Raw genomic sequence first — 22181 nt, 5'->3', positions numbered from 1 at the left:
AAAAGAGAAAAAAGGAAAAGCAAATAAATTGTAGACTTGTGCTTAATTATGACGAGATCACGTCGGGGTCACCACTTTGGTGTGTTGTACCAATGAAACACAAGATGTAATAGATTACAAATTAAAATATTTATTTTTCGGAATATAACAAAAACTGAACCACTCTGGACATCGAAGTTTTATTGAATGTCTATAATTATAAAATCGGCAGCTGCAGTCTGAGACAAAATCGTTGGTCACAATATTTGAATTTTGCTTTCAACCGATTGCAGAGCCTCCTGTGAGTGAGCGGTGACTTTGAGTTTAGTCATCAGAGTTGTCACATAGATGTCAGGACCGCCACACATATCTTCTTAACGTACCTTACGTTAAAATATGTCAAATCATGTAAACACGTTGTCAAATGTCAAAACACAAAATGTAAACACAAACAGATGTTTCCTTTTCTTCTCACCAAACAGAACACAAAAATTTGAAAATAGAATCAGGAAATTGCATAAATAAAGTAAACTATTCAACATGTTACAAAATGATCAAATAAAAATTATAAAACAAATTTGGACGGAATTGCACAATAAACCTGGTGTGTTTAAATATAATTTGAACATCCTTAGCCGAAAGTGTTTACAGGGAAAATACAACATTTATACCGAGGTATCTATCGTCTATTTAATACATAACTCATTGAAAAAAAAATAATATGCAGAACGAATCCTATATTCAGTGCCACACATCAAACCCGTTCATCACTTATCATAAATCTTAATTGAAGGAAGTCATTAGTAGGACAAACAGACGAGACTACTGGAACTTTGAAATTGTATAAAACAAAGGTCAAACGTTTCCTTCAATAAATCAATTGTGGCAAGAGTTGTTTGACATGTTAACAAAAAACGTCAATAATCAAGGTTCTATAGTTGTTATCTTTGACTGTTACGTTTCGACCAAACTCATTTTTAAAGAATTAGTGGCCAATTATTCCACCAACCCATAAAGCACACTAAAAAAGACAGTTTTTATGGATTTAACGGTGTCTCAACATGCACTTAAGGATTATTGGTTATTGGCGTATCCATGAAGTGAGCTTATCTAAGAAGAAGGCACAGTTCAACATTTTATGTTAAAATTTCAAACTGCTTAAAAAATGAATGCCAGTTAAAATATTGTCGCCACTTAAAGTTTCATATCTCTAAAAAACACTGGTAGTATTTTTTAATTCTAAACTTGAATGCCACTATTCGCAAGCCTATGCCAATGACCTTGATTTCTTATCTTATGATTACGCTCATCATAAGTATTCACAATTCAATTAAGACTTCTTCAAATCTATAAAATATAAGATTAAATTGTGTACCTACACAGTTTTGGAGTCTTATACTTGAACGACTAAAACTAAAGTATAAATTACCAAGAACTGATGGTGATGAAATTTGAGTACCGCGGTTGAATTAGTTGTCCGGATCTACTCGAAGTAGGTGTTCGTATTCTTTCAAACAAATAGCGGGGTTCATGAGTTAGTAAAATGTCAGAAAACAGAAGTAGAGTACGAAGCTCCAGAAAACTGTTAAATGTCATGTTGAAAAGCTTAACTGAAAACGCTGAAACATGCTCATATCTTCGTAAACCATAGATATAACGAACTGCGCTGTTGAAAGCTACATTTAATTTACGCTTGCTTTCAAAACTGCACGAACTATATATTTCATACCCATAAATAAGAATTGGCACTATTAATGTTTACACCAGCATAATTCGAGTTTTGATAGGGGTAAAAGATTAAGAGGCTTTAAGGAAAGGTAAAGCACCATACGTTTTTCCTATGACTGAATTTATATGATTATCTCACGTCAAGCAGCGATTAAAAACAATACCCAGATTTCTAGCTATTTCAGAGTATATAATTGGATTATTGTTAAGGAATAGAAAGTAGGATAAGTCTAATGGTTTCCGTGAAATAACGAGACAGTTTGATTTCAAAGGGTTTAATAGGAGGCCATGAGATTAAGACCAACGTGAAATACTCTCCAAATCTTCGTTTATATTTACAAGCTACATGATGTTCAATGAGACCGACTCTGCAACTTAGGTACCACTGCACATCGTCGGCGTACATACAGATTTTACAGTACTTTACAATACTAGAAAGTGCGTTAATGTACAATGAAAACAAGAGTGGACCCAAAATTGACCCTTGTGGAACTCCCCTAGTAGTTGACAAAAACTCAAATAAATTGTTATTTATATCAACTGCTTGTTTTCTTCCACTCAAGTAAGATTTGATTAAATCTACAGCATTGGATGAGAAACTAAACTCATTATGAAGTTTGTTGCACAGAACAGAGAAGTCTACGGAATCGAATGCCTTGGAAAAGTCTTGTAAAACTAGAAACGATATTTTGTCTTCATCCTTCTGTCACAATTATGAGCGAGGTAATACCGCTATGCCTCTTACGGAAACCAGATTGGTTTGGCGTTAATAGATTCGTACGACTTAAATACACATTCATTTGTCTTTGTACCAATTTTTCAAAAACTTTTGAGATGTAAGGCAAAATGGATATGGGCCTAAAATCATCCATTTTTGATTTTTTTTGGGATAGCGATGACTTTTGCAAGTTTCCATTGAGGAGGATATTCACTTGTTGTAAGAATGTAATTAAAAATATGAGTAATGTATGGTAAGAGAATCGGCAAAATAACTTTTAAAAATATAGGATGAATCTCATCAACGCCAGAAGCATTAGATTTTAAAGATAAAAGGCTCTCTACTATAATTATGTCGTTTATGGTGGTGAAACCAAAACTTAATGTTGAGGTTATGGCCATCTCGCCCAGTCTTACATCGTTTGAGTTTTCAACGTTGATGGAAACGGGTATGGATGGTAACGAAACAAATTTACGATTTAATACTTTGCAATCGATATTGTCAACCGCGTCTCCTTTAAGTTTACCAATGCCTATTTCTCTTAAATTCTTCCACAACTGACGCTTGTTCAAAGATTAACCTAAACGTGTAGAAAAAACCATGGCCTTAGCAGCTTTTATCTCTTGTACTACTTTATTCCTTAGGGAGCAGTAAACTTGTCTTAGTTCCAGTAGTATATATCGATTCCACCATTTATAAGCTTCATCACGTTTCTGTATAAGAAATCGTGTTTTGGAAGTGAACCAAGGAGGCCTATAAACGTCAGTTCTTACTGTTTTTAAAGGAACATGAGCATCTTACAAGATTTTAATATTTTCGTTAAGGAATTGTACTTGTTCCGTTGTTGAATGCATATAATACAAAGCTTCCCAATTTACATTTCTAGCTTGGTGTTCCAATGCATTTAAATTAATATTTCTTAAGTCCCTGTACTGGAATGTTCTTAAATATGAAGAAATATGAAAATCGAATGCAAGAAATATCAGGTCATGTCTTGAAAAACCTGGTGCAGGAAGTTGGTCATAAAGTGCAACTTTTTGAATATCACTTACCCAGAACAGATCGAGCAACGTTGAACTGATTTCTGAGAAATGTGTTGGCATGGTAGTATTTACTGATTGCAAACCAAAAATACTCAATCCTTCAGGAAGACTAGTATCAACTAAAATATTACTGTTAAAGTCTGCGGACAATATAACATCAGAGCAGGTAAGAGAAACTTCTTCCAAGAGGCTTATTAAAGGCAAAAAGCTAAAGCTACTGTTTGGTCTGTATACTACTCCGACAAGAAGTTTGTTTTCAGAGCCTATCAAGTCTACGAACACATACTCAATTTTACTATCGGAAGCGGAAACACAGTGCAACTTACATTTAATAATGTTCTTTACAAAAATTGCCACCCTTTCACCTCGAACCAATCTATCTGCTCGAAAAACTTTATGTCCCTTCAGTGAACACATTTGATCATTAACATTGCACGAGAACCATGTTTTATATACTCTACTTAAAGGATAAGAATCAAACATGTAACTAAAAATGATTTTAACTTTTTTGCGTGTAAAACTCATGGTTTTACATTTGTCAACATTTAAAACAAGACGATTATTATTGCACCATTCCCTGAATAATATTAAGTCTTCTTGCAAGAGATGACAGTCAGATGTAGAGGACAGACGAATTTTGTATGATCAAAACCAAGTCATTTATAAATAAAACAAATAGAATAGGACCAAGATGACTACCCTGGGGGACAACAGAATTCACAACAAATGAACTTGAACACTCATTACTAAATTTAACACTACAACGTCTTGCAAATATGAGGAGGTCCAGTTTAAGTAATGTTTTATGACACAATTTATCAAAGGCCTTGCTGAAATCAGTAAAGATACAATCTACTTGTTCACGTTTTTCAAAAATATCTAAACAAAAGGATGTAAAGTTAAACAGATTAGTACCAGTTGAACGCTTTTTAACAAAACCATGCTGGTTATCACAGATAATTGAACTACAGTGAAAAGAAAGGACGGTACATACGATTGACTCAAATAGTTTAGTTATCACAGATAGTTTAGCAATAGATCGGTAGTTCATTATTTCGTTTTTAGGGCCTTTTTTGTGTACTGGTATTATGAAGGAGCTCTTCCAGATAAGAGGAAACAGCGAGTTACTTAAGGACGTGTTGAAAAGAACATATAACGGATGTGCTAAATACGCAGCACATTTCTTTAAAATGGATGATGGTACACCGTGGGGACCAGCACTAAAACATTTGTCAAGTTGTAGGATACTATTAAGGACAGTATCTTCACTAATAACGAAATTGATACATCTTTGAAGTAGTTTGCAAACATGTCCGCAATTATTCTCGGATCATTACTATTTCATGTCGAATCAGGCATTAAGTTAGGGTACCCACATGATTTCTTCTAACGATTAACGAATTTGCAAAAACTATCAGGATTAGTTTTAAGGTTTAATTCAATTTTCCGAATGTAGTCATCATATGGGATGTTAGAGTAGTCAGTGAAAAGTTGTTTTATTATAATGAACGTCCTATAATCATCATCAGTTCTTGTTTGATTGTACTTTATCCAAGCTTTGTTCCTTTTGTTTTTTTAAGTTTTTAACGTGAGAATCAAACCATGGTGGAACACTCAAGTTATCACGAGTCGCCTTTCATCATATCTGGTCACTATCCTATGCAATGGAAGCTAGCAAAAATCTTACCTTTACCAAAAAATTCCAAAGGGAAAGAGTTCAGGCCAATTGATATTTTGTCTAAAGTCTTTGAAAGGCTCATTCAAAAATAATTAAATAATTTTCTTAATGCATAGTTGTATCACTGACCTAATCAATGTTATTGAAGACTTGAGGATGTCAATGGATAAAGATCATGTGTCATTTTTAGTCCTCTTAGATTTTTCGAAAGCTTTCGATTCAGTTAATAATTTAATTTAATAAATTTAATTTTTCCTCTGCGGCAGCAAACTTAATCTTTTCATACCTTACAGGTAGAACACAAGCTGTGGAAATAAATGGGTTGCTATCAAATTTCCTACCGAATTTAAATGGTGTTCCGCAAGGCTCCATTCCTGGTCCATTGTTGTTTTCAATGTACATTAACTCAATTCCAAACTCAATGAAATTGAGCCGCCGATGATGTGCAGCTTTACTTAAATTGTCCCCTTGCTCGGTTTAATGAGGATCTTGAAAGAATTCAGAATTGGTCCACAGCAAATAGGCTTCAACTAAATGTATAGTTATTTCCCGAACATTTCTTGATCTGTCTTACTTTCCTCGTATTGTCATGAAACATATTACGATAGAATTCGTTGAGACGGCTAAAAATTTAGGAATAATACTTAATCGTTTTTTTTAAATGGGACAACCACATTAATACCAAAGTTGGTAAGACTTATGAAGCAGCATTATACTAAAAACGCGTCTTTTACTTGCCAAAACCTTAATAATACCAATTCTTACTTATGGATGCCAATTTTTTATTCTTGTAGTTACCAAAGTAAACGAAAACTTACAGTCGCATTCAACAATACTGCCCGCTATATTTTTGGACTTCGAAGATATGATCACATCTCAGAAATTTCAAATCATATTGTAAACATTTCATTTGAAAACATACTCAATTTCCGGACATTGTCCTTGCTCTCTGATATCCCACTTTCACAGACACCTCGCTATCTCTTCGACAGAATACGACGAACCTCATCTGTCAGACCATTACAACTTTTCAGCCCACGTTACTCTTCTCTTACTTCTGAACGTCAATTTTGTGTTAATAGCATTCGGCTTTGGTATGCCTTGCCAAGATCATTAAGGGAGATATGTACGTGATGCTGTCAAGGCAAAACTCGAAATCAAAAAATACTTGTCGAGATCGTAATTTTATACGTATATCTAATTAGTTGAAATGAAATCACTTATCACTAGCTTATAAGATATCTTATCTTAATGTGTAAAAGTTTTCGAAATTGAAATAAAATAAATAACTAAACATGCGTAAACCCCGAAAATTTGTAAATCCTATAATTACCTATTACCTATAAATGGGACATGAACTCATTCGATTTGTTAAAGAGATTCAAAAGACATGTAGGCAGGAGAGGACACATATTACCTTCAAAAATTCATAATAATTTAAATAAACATAAAACACTTACCCCCTTCCCCACTATAGGGGAGCACATTGACACCATAAAGATCCTATTAAGTTATTTTCGTCTTATGCTGGTTCAACCGCCTTCTTACCAAAATAACAAAAAATGTTATCGCTAAATCCATAAGAGATTCTTACTTCTTACTCTCAATGATCTTCTAAAAAATATCTTGTGCTTTTTATATTTACATTTTCATTTAATTTTTTTTTTTTAAGTTAAACCCGGATCGAGCAAAGCTTCGTCGCATTCCACAAGTTATTCCATCGCTATTCACCAAATTTGATCACAACAAATTCAATTTTAGTCAAATCAAACCCGATGAAAAACTATTGGACATTCCATTCGAAGATGTTGTTGTTTCATTTATTATCAACCAAAGCCCACTGACCGTATATCATTCGTTGATATGTCCTGATTTAGAAAAATGTCAACCTCAGTTGATTACAGAAAATAGTTTGAAGTTCTGCATTGAGTTCCTGCTGTATACAGATGAAACGGGTTTTCGAATTGGTTACAATAGTCCTGGAGCTTTAGCATCTGTGAATCACTTACATCTTCATCTGTTATATTTGGATTGCGATATCTTTATTGACAATGCGGTAAATTGAAAATATTGTTCGCTTAGAAACCATAACCCCAACTAATTGTTCTTGTATAAATTCTCAGGAACTTGAAGTAATCGGAAAAAGTGGTGCGTACAGATTCAGCAAAACAATGCCAACTGAAGCTATTTGCTATTTAATCGATGATAGCAATAAACAATCTATTCTGAAGACAATTTATGAGTTGATTAAATTTATGTGTCATCACAATATACCACATAATATATTTATAACACGTGATAGAACACAGACGAATAAGAGGCTTAAATTATTCATCTACGCTCGAGATCAGCATTACATAGTCAAAGATACAACTGTACTGAATGCAGGATTTTGTGAATTCAGCGGTTATGTTACAGTCGGAGGTAAGCTCAAATTATTATTCCCAGCATTTAACAGTCTGATCAGAATTATGCTCTGCTAATTAAGATTTTAAAACTGGTTGTGTCTGATTATATTTTATGAAAATTTTTAAATACGTATTTTACGTTTAAGTTTTAAATTATGATACGAGTGTGTTCAAAATGTACCCGGAATTTTCGTTTTTTTTTAAAAAAAAATATGTATTTATTCGTTTACATCATATGGTCCCCTTCAAAGTAGCCCCCCCCCCCCCAATATAATATACTTGATATTCACTTTTTGATATGTCTTTGAGCATTCTTAGCGCTCCTTCCTTTATTTCTTCAGTTGAGGAAAAACCATTGGTGTCTTTAACTTTGGAAACAGGAAAAAGTCACACGGAGCCTTACCTGGTGAATATGGAGTTTGGGGCATGACTACGGTATTGGTTTTGGGCAACAAATTACGAACAAGCAACGACGAGTGAGCAGGTGCGTTATCGTGGTAGAAAAGACATGAATTGTTTTTTCATACATCTTTTTTATTATTACTTCACGCAAACGTCACATAACTTCACGGTAATACTCCTTATTAACCGTACGGCCTTGTGGTAAGAACTCTTAATGCACTATGCAATTGTAATCGAAGAATACAGTAAGCAAAACCTTCACATTTGATCGAACTTTTTTCACTCATGGTGACGTTCGTTGGATGCTTCCAGTTGGACGATTGTGCTTTGGTCTCGACCTCATAACCGTACACCCATGTTTCAGTACCACTTATGGCCCTTTCAAGCAAACTTGGATAGTCTTTGACGTCATTTAACATCTCCTGATGCGATGGTTTTTTTTGGCAAAATTCAGCAGTTTTGGAATTAATTTTCAAAATTCGCCGAGCCGATAAAAACACGTCGAGCCTTAGCAAATACCACAGACAAAGTAAACAGTGAATATAGCTGAAAATTGCATCATAGTTAAGGGGCATGATTACCAACACAATACAAAAAATTGACCTTCCGACTCTCCAGACCGGCGAAATTTAAAAATTCGGGGTACTTTTTGAACGCACCTCGTTATTTTTTGGAATCAACCTAACACTCTTATAAAAAGTAAACAATACTGCACAAAAAGCGAAATTCAACACGTCTAGTGTAGGATCTATACCTAATAAAATTAAGGCTTTTTAATAAGTTCATATGTGCTTGGGATATGCATATGATCGATAATAGTTTTTAAGCCCTTTGTATTTGAATATGTTGCTCTGTATTCTATCGTGTGACAATGGTCGGAAAAAGTATTTTGACTAACAAAGTATCGTACATTATTATTCAAATATTTTATTTGATCAGTTGTTTAAGTTAAGGCCATGAGGTTTCAAAATAACTTTATTTAATTAAATTCAATGTTATAGTTCTGCATCTGAAAATTATTTTTCAGAAATATGTGATGGGAAAAGTATTTGGAAAAAATATATTATGAGGAAAAAATTAGTTTGAAAAGAAAATTAAAATTAAGAGAAATACTAATGGGTATTCAAACTGCATGTTTTTCAACAACGAACTCAGCCATGACTCTGAAAAAATTTCAAATATGTTTGCAAATTTTTTCAAAGATGCTTTCGAAGTAGCGAACTTCTGTCAAACGCCTGAGTTATTGGCCCTCTCACAAAATTTCCCTTATTTGATTTCAATTAGTCTTTGGATCTGAAGATGAAATCGTAAAGATGGTGTACCTTCTTATATTTTGAAAAAATACGCATCCTATTTATCCTATTCTCCTCATATTCTTTTAATAAATCGGTTAAATCCTTAATTTTTCCAGAAATTTGGAAGAGTTCGTTCATAACACCGATACATAAAAAGGGTAGTAAAAATGAAATACAAAATTATCGCCGCATTGCAAAACTGTCCGCCATTCCTTAGTTATTTGAGTCTATTATTTGTAAAGTCATATCGTTTAATTGTAAGTCTATAATTTGTGACAGTCCACATGGTTTTGTTCAAAATAAGTCAACAGTTACTAACCTCTTTCATTTCAGTTCTTTTTGTTTAAATTCGTTTGAAAAACGGAAACAATTTGACTGTGTTTTCACAGACTTCAGTAAGGCCTTTGATAAATTAACTTCCAAACTTAAATCCCAAGGGTTTCGATGTTCTTATATAATAGATCATATGGCTTAGTTTTTAGGAATGAGCGGTCATCATATTTTCATACCAACACTGCCGTACCACAAGGTAGCCAATTAGGACCCTTACTGTTTATTTTGTACGTTAACGACTTACCATCTATTATAAAACACTCATCTCTTTTAATTTACGCTGATGACATTAATAATTTGACTCACTTGACGACTGTTTACTCCTACAAGATGAATGATGTTTTAAAAATAAGCTTTTACTAAACGTAGATAAATGTAAATCAATGTTTTTTACACGCAAACAAAAGGTTTTGACTTTTAATTATCAATTAGACTCTTTTTATTGGACTAAACTCTCTACTTTCTCTCACCTAGGTATTATTCTTGAATCAAAATTAACTTTTACAAATCATTATGACTATATTATTAAAAAAGCAAATAAGACACTTGGATTTATAAAACGGTTTTCATATGATTTTCTCGACCCATATATTCTTAAACTTCCTTTAGAAAATTAGTTATCATCTTGGCTTTGTGACAAGGTGCGTTATGTTGCTGCAAAATGAACGACTGTCTAATCAATTTATCACCAGAACTAAAAGAATGGTTATTTAAAATATCCAAATATTGTTGTTTGTTCATCATTCTGTCGCATTTTTCTAGTGATTCTGCATAAAGTTTTCTTTTTTGGTCCATGGTACTCAACACAGCTTTCATTAGTCCAAAATTCTTTGGCAAACTGCAGGCATTTAAGTTTATTTTTTGGGATATTATAAACGATTTATTACAGTTTTTTCTGAAATTTCAATTTCATACTTTTTTAATTTCAATTGCTGCAGATTTTAGGGTGTTCAAAACATTTTCTTTAAACTTTCTGACTATTAAACAGTCCTCTTTCTTGGAAGCCTTCTGAACGTGAAATATTTCACTTGGATTTGTTTTTTATTTCTGCTTATTTATTTGGTAAAAGACGGTTTGACGGGGAACTTTATATCATTTGGTTTACTTTTCCGCTGAAATACCCGCATAATACTTGGTCACCATCTCAATTCTTAAATCTTGGCTATCTTCCGACGTTTTACCCATTATTATCAACTAATTGTTTGCAAATGTCGTCGAAGTTAATAAATTTTATTAAAAAAAGACAATATAAATAGGAAATCTCAACTCTGATAGCACGCGACACGAAGGGAACTGCAAAGAAACTATGTCAAAATACTCTTTCTAGTTAGTTATGTCTCAGTCTATTCATTAAAAGGGTTCTAAAAAGAATGCATGGAAAAAATAAAATATTACTTGATTTTGCCGTGCCTAGGTGCTTTGTTTTTGGTTTTGAGTTACATTTCTCAGTTTACCATGGGCAGGTTCAGACGACATAAGGGACTTGAAAGTAAGGCAAATTTCTAGTATCTGATTGGCCAGCTGCCAAAAAATTGCGTTCCAATTAAGGCAACTTTATTGGAAAGTTGACTGGAAAGTTAGTCAAGAAAAATCTCCCTAACTATCAAGTCAAGTGAACTTATGTCACAACTTATGTGACAATTGATGATATTTTCTGTATTCAACTGAAAGCTGAACTTTATTACCCCATGAATTATTTATTTTCTGCACAATATCATTTAATTTTTTGTTTAAAGGGTTCCTTGTCAAATTGGAAGAGAAACAAGTAATATTTCTCTACAATACAAAATACAAATCCTGATTGATATTTTGTAGCTTGCCTGAGGAGTGTTTTGTAGACAATAATGTTTTTGATAGTTTTCGTACAATGAACTGAAGGTAGAGGTTAGTTAAGTAAAGTTCCAAGTTTGAAGATTATGACAGTTGAAAAACTACGTTTAGAGAATGCAGTTGACTGCAAATGAAGTCCCTAATGTTGTCTGAACCTGCCCCATATCAAGTGGTCTAGCATTACAAATAGTATTATATCAAAATACTTTTCCGACCATTGTATATCTAAATCTTAAATATCTCAACTGATTAATTAGCAAAAATAAATAAATAGGTTAATATTTGTATGAGTAATTATTCAAGTTAACATAAGTGTGGATGTTTTCATAAACGTCTGCATAACTTAACCTGCGTTAGACGCGTTAATAAAGTCAGATTGGTGGTCGAACAAACCAAAATGACTGCAGTTATAGAGTTAAAAGTAAAATATAGTAGGAAAAATTTTACTTTTATTGCAAAGAAGCTGCTGCTTTTAAATTTAGCTTCTAATAATCATGGAATAAGAATTCAGAGGCCCTACTCTGTAATGCGTTTCGAAAGCAAATCCGATTTGAATCTGATATTCGATTCGTTTACGAATACTTTAAAAACTACCTTCGAATTGCAATCCGTTACCTTTCTTGATGTAAAAACAAAATTTCCGTTTTCGAATGCTAATGACATTCGGAAGCGCATTGCCAGGTACGAAAAATCCGAATGCGGATTTGTCATTCAGTAAGTACTAGATTTCTCATCCACAGAGTACAAAATATTCGTTTTCGAAAATATTTGCTTTCGAAACGCATTACAGAGTAGGGTGCCAGGTCTGGGAAAAGTTCATTATGGTGGACGGTGTTCTTTAAAATTAAGAAAGTTCAAACATTGTTTTACTTTGACATCTTGAATATTTGTGTGACGTTTAGAAAAATTCTGTGACTAATCAAAATTGTACTTAAGCAGACCTGCGCACGTTCTGCAGAATAATTGTGTTCATTAATGCAACAAAGCAGAAAGACGATTGTACTAACGCAGATTATCGATGTTTATGAAAACACCCTGATTCTTAACTTTCATCAAATTATTAATGCTACGATAAACTTAAATCGCTTTTTATTCTGATTTTATTTATCTTTCTTTCAGATAGCGAATTGTTCAACAGCCTAACAGAGGAAAAAGTATTCGAAAAACTAAAAAGTGAAAGTGCGAATGTATATACTTTAATATACAAATATTTGAATGAATTGTAATTGAACTATATTATTACATAAATAAAATAATTTAATTATTATCTACAGAAAAACAGAAAGGTTCTTGTCAAAGAAAACTTCAACATTGTGAGAAATTTTCTTTGAGAAAGTGTAAAGAAATTACATATTTTCCAAATAACAAACGAAAATTATTATTTCTTAAATTGGATTTACACATTTAGACTTACGAAAAAGATTGCATTTAACATAGAAAAATTGTTTAAATATTATTGATTTGGTTTGGTAGCCATTTCTTTGAACATCGCCCGTTTTTCGTCGCTTTTATTTATCAGCTTTGGTAACTCTGTAATACTGTAATCAATCTCCTTGTCTGTACCTTGATATCGTAATAAATCTATAAGACTCGATAATGAATCTTCCATGACAGCCATTCTTAGAGCTTTAAAAAATTCCATATAGTGATGAAGGTTATGACTGAAAATTAAATTTATTGGTTATAATGCAATGTTGCATGCCGATTCCTCAACTCACATCATCAATAAAATAGGTCCTAGAAGCTCTTTCGTATTGTACAAGTGATGGATATACGCTCTTGTGTGCTGTTTGCAAGCCTCACACTTGCAGTCTTCCAGTAACGGACTGAAGTCTTCTTTGAATCTGTGAATAAATATTTTCTTTTAGAATTTTATTTATTTTGAGAAACAAATTTATTTATTTACGCTTGGTCTGAAATTTCTAGCATAGGCTTATTTCGGCCAACATTTGTCACATCAAAGTTAAATGTTAGCGCTTTAAAATTTGATGTTGCTACATAAGCATATGAACTATCAAATATATCCACATTCTGTCGAACTAATTCTGCCACTACCAATGGGGTATAAGCACCTATCATCATTTTTGGCTTATTCACATCAAGTTGACCCATACAATGCTCTACGATATCCAACAATGAGGCACAATTCACTGTGGTAGCGCTGAGTCCATTATTGTGAAACCCATCCAATAAGTAACCAGCAATTTCTGATTTCGCGTTCAACTTTTTTATGGAGAGCGTTCTTGAAAATTTATTAAAACCACCAACAATTGGAGCTGATAAAATTATACAAAATATATATGAATTAAGAATTTTTACTACCAAAATAAAATTTTGAAGAATTCACTACTCTTTGAATCGAAATACAATTTTAATAAATATTTACTACATATCGTCAGCTGCTTTCAAGAACTAGGCAAGCTCTCGATAGTTAAAATTTTGGAGAGCTCTTAAGAATAAGATGAACTTTTAATAAATTAATATTTCGAAACATTTAAAGCTAAATAAGGTATGTTTTAGTATACGTTCTAGAAGTTAGTCTTTTTGACCGCTGTAACTTGATTTATGGCCAGTTCGGTTTGTCTTTACTCATAAAATTCAGTTATACAGATTTTTTGAAAACCACATGTCTAAAAAACCTAGATCTTATATACAGCGGGCGATATACAGTTGTAGCGAAATAATTAAGAACGATTTTACCAACTCCTGGTAACACCGTTTGGTTGATCATGAGTGATGAAAACCAACATGAAAAGTACCGCTATTACTTCTTGCATCTCTATTCTAACCTTAACTAACATAGTTATTTAATAAGTAATTTGGTTAAATTGGTTATTTGATAATTTGTTTACTATTTCAATTGGCGATATAATTAAGAACGATTTTTTTCTTGTTATTATTCCAACTTTGCATCAACCTTCCTCAACTCCAAAGTGCTTGCTAACAACATGCACCACCACGTTGATGTCCTCAGTACATCTGCAAAACACATAGATAAACAAATAAGCTTCATCGAAATGGAAACATGCTTAACGCTAAAAGGTAAAACCCCAGGGTATGATCGCATCTCATACCCTATGTTACTGAAAAAAAAAGAATTTTGCTGTTTTACAATTGTATCCTCAAAAAAGGGACCATATCACAGACGTGCTACCACAATCCCAATTTTGAAACCTATACAAAAATCGACTGACCCTGAGGGTACCTACCAATCTCCTTGCTACCCTGTACTGGCAAACTTTTAGAGAAAATTATATCTAAAGGACTTCTCTGGTTTATTGAAAAAAATAATTATCTAAACTTAAACCAACTCGCATTTAAACATGGACGTAGTACTACCGACTCATTGCTACACATTAACGAGTATATAAGCTCTGCTTTATCATGCAAAAATCATGTGTCCGTACTTTGAGAAAGCATTTGATAGGATCGGCATCCATGTCAACCTAAATAAACTCGCTCATTGGAAAGTTGGTCCTAAAATGTTTTCATACATACAATCTTTTCTGTCAAATAGACAATTCAGAGTTAAAGCAAACAACTTCTAATCAAAAATTTACAAACTATTTAACTCCCCTTTCAGTGGCCTTGTTCATAATCGCCTACAATGACATAAGTGAAATCATAAGCAGTTATACAAAAATAGATCATTGTCTGTATGCTGATGCTTTGATTTTGTTATCAAAATGCAACGAAAACAATCGTACAAGAAAAAACTTCAATAGCGTCTTAGTCGATCACAAAATTGATTATAGGTTGGTAGTCTATGGGAAAGGCACCAAATCTACACTCAACATCATCAAACCAATCTACCACACCTCAATCAGGACTAGCTTGAAAGCATTTGCAACCACTCCAATAAAGAACATCCTAACTGAAGCAGGCTTCTCAACCATAGAGCACCGCAGAGATCTTCTAACCACACGTCTCGCACCTAAGATATGTCAATATTACAGATCCCCAATAATAGAGTAAAAAAACACCAAAATGCCCTTCTGCTATCTACATCGCTCTGAACGAATCCAGCACAATTGGTATTACTCCATCAATATGTAACCTCAGTACTGGTAACATACCTCTAGGGAGTTCCCAACTGATACGATAAATACATCTCTAGCGAAATAAATAAAGAATTCCTCGCCTAAGGAAATGTACACACAGATATTTCATGAAATAACTGACATGTACAAAAACGATTCATGGGATTTCATCTATACAGATGGATCAAAATCTGATACTGGAACTGGACTTGAAATCGTTTCGGAAGCAGGAAATATTCCATACAGTGCAAGATTACCTAACTTCTTTGTAATTTTTTCCACTGAGGCGTACGCAATCCCGAAAGCGACCGAAATAGTAAATGCAATACCGAAAAACATTGTTTTTTGCTCTGATAGCCTTTCTACACTGAAGGCAATCAACAGAATCCAAAACTATTCCTTAACCATTACCAATATCCGTAACAATATTCTTAAGAACAAACACAAAATTATGCTACTATGGGTTCAAGGACACTTATGAATTAAAGGAAACGAGTTCGCAGACACTGCTTCCAAAACCGCATCAGAACAATCGCATATACTTTCTATCCCTCCGACAAAAAAAAGACTTCTTCGACGTGATTAACACTCACTGGGATAGTATAAGAATTGAAGAATGGAAAACATACGTTCACCACTATTCGTTCATCAGCCCAAAAGGTGAGCTAGCCAAATATCCTACAGAAACGACAACCATCATAAACAAATGCTTTCTCCGCTTACGCCTCGGACACACACAATTAACTCATTGCTATCTCCTCAAAAAGGAAAATCCTCTAATCTGTCATCTCTGCCAATCCAATCACATCCTATCAATAAAACATCTTACATCCGAATGCTCTAAAGTTAATTATATATGTTCATTACTTTTCAATAAAAAATTAATAGACCCTCTGGCAACAATTACAATCGAAAACATTCAAAACGTTTATAAACTATTACTTATACTCAATCTAGACTCTTTTGTCTGAATTAAACTTTGTAAATCCATATGCACGGGGCTGTCAAAGACTGGTTACCTTCGATTGTACCCCAATCGCTGGTCTTCGAGCCTTTGCCCCATGCATTGTATCTATCCTAAAATATTTATCCTAAATAGATCTCTAATTTCCAGCTAAATTAAAAGTTCTCACTTTGTTTTAAGGCCTTTGAAAGAAATATGGAAAAGAAAAACAGTTGTTGGTTTTCAATGCCATAAAATCATAAAATACGTTGAAAACCACAGAACTCGTGTCACGAGGGAGAAGACCCCGTAAACCCCCTGAAGCCCAGGATAGGTTAATAGTTCGTGCTGTGAAATAAAATCCATTTTTTAGTTCTAGAGCAATATGAACGGAAGTTTTCGGTGAAGACCCAAATGCACTTTCAGCACGCTCTATTAGAGAACGATTTTGTGAGAGCCAGCTATTTAGAAGATCGACCAGAAAGGCTACGTTAGGTTTTGCCAGAGAACATGAGAACTGGACCATCTCATACAAACAATATGTTTGACGAGCAAAAAACGAAGCAATCACATCTAAGTACACATCTGTCACCCTTAAACATGGAGGTGGAAAAATCATTCAGCCCTATCATGAATTCCATCGTAAACGGAAATTTTTACGAATCCCGAAAAATTGTATCATGAAATCCGTTCGTAGTGGAAAATCTCATACAATTTTGCATTACGAACGGATTTCATGATACAGTTTTTCGGGATTCGGAAAAATTTCCGATTACGATGGAATTCATGATAGGGCCGATTGTATGTCATATAAGGGAACCGGTCCGTGATATCGCATAGAAGGTGTAATGAATTCCCAAAGCTACATAAACATCCTTGAAGAAGTTATGCTGCCCTATGCAGATGGAGAGTTGCCCGTGACCTGGACAATGACGCTAAGCATGTCATCGATTGTCCTTCATGTAGCCCGGATCTAAGTCCTATTGAAAACCTCTGGAACGAATTGAAACGAGAAGTAGATAAACATAAAATAAAAACATACATTAATTGTATGAGATCGCTAAAGCAGCTTGGAAAACACAAACCCCAAACAAATGTCAGGGCCTAATAGCCTTCAATGCACAGGCGGTGTAAGGCAGCATGAAGCATGACTTCAAATTTGCACTAAAAATTAATTGTTCCTAATTAGTTCGCCAGCTAATTTTGTTTTTCTTTTTTAAACCTTTTGAATCTAATTTTATGTTTTTTGTAAAAATTTCTTTTATTTGTAGTAATATATTCAAATAAATAGTTGTGTTTTGTTACCCACTAGGATAAAAAAAAAATGTATACTCCCACTAAACTTGGGAGTTTCTATAAAACATAACACGATTTTTTTAGTTTTTTTTTTATTTAAATTCTATTTTATTCGGGACAGCTAATTTATTATTTATATACTAGATTTCCAGATGATAAAACAACGTTTAACCGTATAAGCAACAATCTTAAAAACCAAATTTACAAATTCAAAAATGATTAACTCAGTACATTCCTAAGGAATTTAACGACTGATTCTGCAACCGATTTTTTTGCTATGGAAAGCAGCCAAGCGCCTGAAAAGACTGCAGTTACAAAACTCGCCCTTGAAATCTCAAGATGGAAAATGGATCGGTAACCCGAAAGAAAAAGGTAACTTTTTCGCTGAACATCTTGCGAATGTTTTTAAGCCATACTCATCAAACGCGGCTGAAAATAGCTTACAATTTGTTGACAAGATAGATGAAAGTGAAATACCAATTATTGTAAGACTTAAAGAAATAAAAAGTATGTCACCAGGTTACGATCTAATTACTGCTCAGGTTAAGAAAGAAATGCCATTGAAAGCCTTCATAAAACTTCAATATATATTAATGCATGCCTTAAGCACCGGTATGTCCCGCACCATTAGAAAATTGCTGAAGTAATTGTCATACCAAAGCAAGGTAAACCACCTACAGAAGTGACGGCTTACAGACCAATATCGCTTATACCAATTATGGCAAAAGTTTTTAAAAAACTGCTTCTGAAGAGACTTAGCAAAATTATAGAAGAAAGAAGGTTAATCCCAAATTATCAGTTTGGCTTTAGAAATAAAAATTCCACGATAGACCAAGTTCATAAAATATCGGATGTAATAGAAAAAGCATTAGAAGAAAAACAAGTATGTTCAGCTATTTTCTTAGATGTTGCTCAAGCTTTTGACAAGGTTTGGCATGAGGGACTTGAGTAGAAACTGCAAAGGGATCTTCCCAGGCAGCACTTTGAAATATTAAAATTGTATATCTCAGACCGATTGTTTAGAGTAAGGTACGATCAAGATTACTCGGAATTGAAGAAAATAGAAGCCGGTGTACCACAAGGAAGTGTCATAGGTCCTACCCTGTATTTACTATACACAAGGAAATTCCAGTTGATAATCACACCATAATGGCTACTTTTGCAGATGATACCGCAATTTTGGTACCCGACAAATGTGTCTCTAAGGCAGCAGTAAAACTACAAAATGCCGTCGACACAGTGATAGCTTGGACCGAAAAATGGCGTATCAAACTCAATGAAATAAAATCTTCACATATAAACTTTACAAATAAAATATTCCAATATTCATTAATAATTAAACTGTACCTTACGCCAATACGGCCAAATACCTTGGAATGACTTTGGATGCAAAAGCTAAAGTGGAAAGAGCATATCAAAAAGAAAAGAGAAGAACTAAACTTGAAATATAGAAAAATGTACTGATTACTTGATAAAAACTCTGATTTATCAATCTAAAACAAAATAATGCTGTATAATCAAGTACTAAAGCCTGTTTGGGCCTATGGAATCCAATTATGGGGCTGTACAAAAAAAAAACAAATACCGAAATCATCCACAAATTCCAAAACAAAGTCCTTCGTGAACCTTGGTACATAAGAAATACCGGTTACAGAATTTGTTAAAAAATACGCTGTATCGCACAACCAGAGACTGCAAAGTCATACTAATTCTGAAATGGAGTCCATCTTGAATATAAGAAACCATGTTCGGAGATTAAGAAGAACCAAGCCTCATGACCTTATGGTCTAAAAAAACACGGGAAAGTATTTAAAAAACTAATTTATTATTGTAGTTTTAAAGATGAATTTATTAAAGCTTCTGGTCCCTTACCATGGGTCGGGGGAAAACATAGGCTTTTAAGAAGTGATAAGTAAAAACGACAACTCATCGACTGTTACAGGCTTATTTATAACCGACCAATCATCCCCATTTCAATATTTTGAAAAACGATCAATACATGATCTAGCGGGAATGCTGGTGACACAATCGATAAGATGTGCGGAAGTGATTGTTTATATTGAACTGTGCCGATAGCTCGATGCCTATATCCATCCATCACGTTAAGTGATATTGTAGGTACGGTAGTGGTGTATGTCTGTGACATAAATATATGTTATAAAAAAATTTAAACTTTTTATAGCGAAGAATTTTAATACAAATTTGAAGTACACAAAATTTATATAATCGTTCTTAATTAGTTAGTCACAACTGTACATAAAAATAATTTTGAAAAGGTACCCATTTTTTAATTTTGAGACATTTAGAAAGTGTCATTCATTATAATATTGAGTTGAAGGGAAATTGAGCTCTTTAATTCCACGACATTTTACATTGAAATATTGCCTTGAACATTGGTTAGGCAATTTTTGAAAGTTCCTTTTGAGGATCAAAATCAATCTTTCTTTTTGGTTTAGTTTGTTAATAAATAAAATGAGCATTAACTAAAATAACAAAAATAACTTTCCAAATGCCTCAAAATATCGATAAACTGGTCGACGTCTAGAAGCCGATATTGCATTGTAGTTGATAACTATGTTGGATTGGTATCCCAATTGACCCGACGTGTTTACCAATTAAAAATACAAAACAAATAAGTATAGGTAAACCTACCTATATTTTAAGTGACTGTGCTATTTACCAAAAATTGATTTCTTCGATAAGTTGACTGAAGTTGTATGCTTTTCGTAACAATAGTTAAAGAACATTTCTGTCCGATCAACAGACTTTTGGACTCTCTTTTTTGAACTGTCCTCATTGGTGTCGGCATCGTAAAGCCCAGTGTAAATATCAGGAGATATTGCCTCTATCAGCTCCATGTACCTGTTAAAATTATTTATATTGATAACCAGAATAAATGGAGATGGCATTTCATAAATCATGCTTACTGCTCCGACGATAAAGGCTCTTTCCCTCGTCGCGTAAACAACGGAACCATATCCTTGTCATTGAATCCGGATGGTGTTGTTTCACAAACATCCCTCACGGTCAGGATGTTCAATGAATTCGGGTACCCAACAAAAGTAGAAATTCCTTTTTTATACAATTTAAGTGCATCAGCCATGTAGTTGACATTTGACAGGGAGATAAGTAGAATAGGCGCATCTTGTGTGATATAACTAAATACTTCCTGGCTGAGATGTGGGATACTTCCGCCCTGAAAACAGGTGTAAACAAAAATATAGATGCCATGTGCTTAGTTACTATGTGCTTTGATTACAAACCTTTGTACATTGTAAAAGGACAGGCGTCTGAACTGATGTTTCGGTTTCTAGATGCTCTAGGCGGCCAATTCTCCCGGATGATTTGCTTTGATTTTCAATAACGAAATTCATGGTTAAGTTTTGATAAAATTATGTATGTTTTATTTGGTAAATAATGTTCTGTATTTATAGTTAAAGCTGTGCAAAATCCGGAATAGCGTTGTCCTTTTGGTTTGGTTTGGTTTTGGTATCGTAGCTCACCACAAGCAGCCAGCAAAAATATGTGTCATGTGTGTGTGTCATCGGCTTTCGGCCTTGGCGAGAAGAGTAAATAATAGGTGTGTTCATAGTTGTGAGTTTCTGCTTTCAGAACCGAAACATTTATTTAAAAAGAGGTTCTATTTATTAAAAGTCGAACCATCTCTGTTAAGCCATAGAAATCGATGAGTTATAATTGAAGAACCGCGAAGAATAATAATTTAAAAACTATTTACAATAACAAGAATTTGAAAAGTGAAAATATACACATATGGTAGCGACACCTATCTCTGGAAAATCACATAAAGATTGTGTTTATATTTTGCAAATGGGTTCTTTCCTAACAACAATACAACAACAATTCCTTTTTTTCGTTTTTTTATTTTTTTGACGGATAGATGGCTATTTTTTATTTCAAATGGTAGGGTAGTGTTTAGTTGAAAGAAAAGAGACAGAAAACTAAACAAACATAAGATAAAGAGCGGTAGCTGTATGTCTTTGATCTTCATCGTTTTATTTTCACACCATAACCTATATAGGTAATTGCCAATGACCATATACAAAATAATAGGAGTGCTTCTACAAAATTTTCTCAAGTGTTTTTTTTACCATGTGTATACTGGTAATCAGCCTATTTCTCTACCGGTAAGTATAACGGGACATTAAAGATGATAAAACAATGAACTGGTTTGCAATTCATAACCGTTTACATTTGTAACCAGAGATCAAATGATCTTTACTCTCAATCAGGCTATTCAAAATAATAGGAGTGTGAGTTATATTGTACATACAAAAAAATCAAAAACTTAAAAAAAATAAACAGTGAGTAACTAAATTCAAATAAGAATATTAAATAGTTGGAATATCGAATATCTAAACAAGTTTGGTTATTTAGTGGGCCGAGGAAAGCACTGCACCGACGAAAAACTGGAAATCATAAAAAAGTTGCGAAATGAAGGAAAAACGTATAAGGATACGGAAACGGGGA

The 22181-nt window shown here is 33.6% G+C and overlaps 2 protein-coding genes across 2 annotated transcripts; one reads left to right on the top strand and one right to left on the bottom strand.

The window, feature by feature from the left end:
- The first annotated feature begins 441 nt into the window (after positions 1-441).
- On the top strand, positions 442-12699 carry LOC129946863 (GDP-D-glucose phosphorylase 1). Its single transcript, XM_056057224.1, has 4 exons — positions 442-654; positions 6819-7202; positions 7270-7570; positions 12534-12699. The coding sequence occupies exons 1-4, from the start codon at positions 520-522 to the stop codon at positions 12638-12640; spliced, it is 927 nt and encodes a 308-aa protein (XP_055913199.1). The 5' UTR covers positions 442-519; the 3' UTR covers positions 12641-12699.
- A 66-nt stretch (positions 12700-12765) lies between these two features.
- On the bottom strand, positions 12766-21225 carry LOC129946861 (queuine tRNA-ribosyltransferase accessory subunit 2). The gene is made up of 6 exons (XM_056057223.1): positions 20957-21225; positions 20621-20889; positions 20374-20555; positions 13321-13690; positions 13133-13258; positions 12766-13075 (listed from the first exon to the last, which is right to left on the bottom strand). The coding sequence occupies exons 1-6, from the start codon at positions 21065-21067 to the stop codon at positions 12868-12870; spliced, it is 1266 nt and encodes a 421-aa protein (XP_055913198.1). The 5' UTR covers positions 21068-21225; the 3' UTR covers positions 12766-12867.
- Positions 21226-22181: the final 956 nt, after the last annotated feature.

Source organism: Eupeodes corollae, chromosome 2, assembly GCF_945859685.1.
Source record: "Eupeodes corollae chromosome 2, idEupCoro1.1, whole genome shotgun sequence".
Lineage (NCBI taxonomy): Eukaryota > Metazoa > Arthropoda > Insecta > Diptera > Syrphidae > Eupeodes > Eupeodes corollae.
Note: the sequence above shows the minus strand (reverse complement) of the source record. Positions and strands in the feature narration are given on the sequence as shown.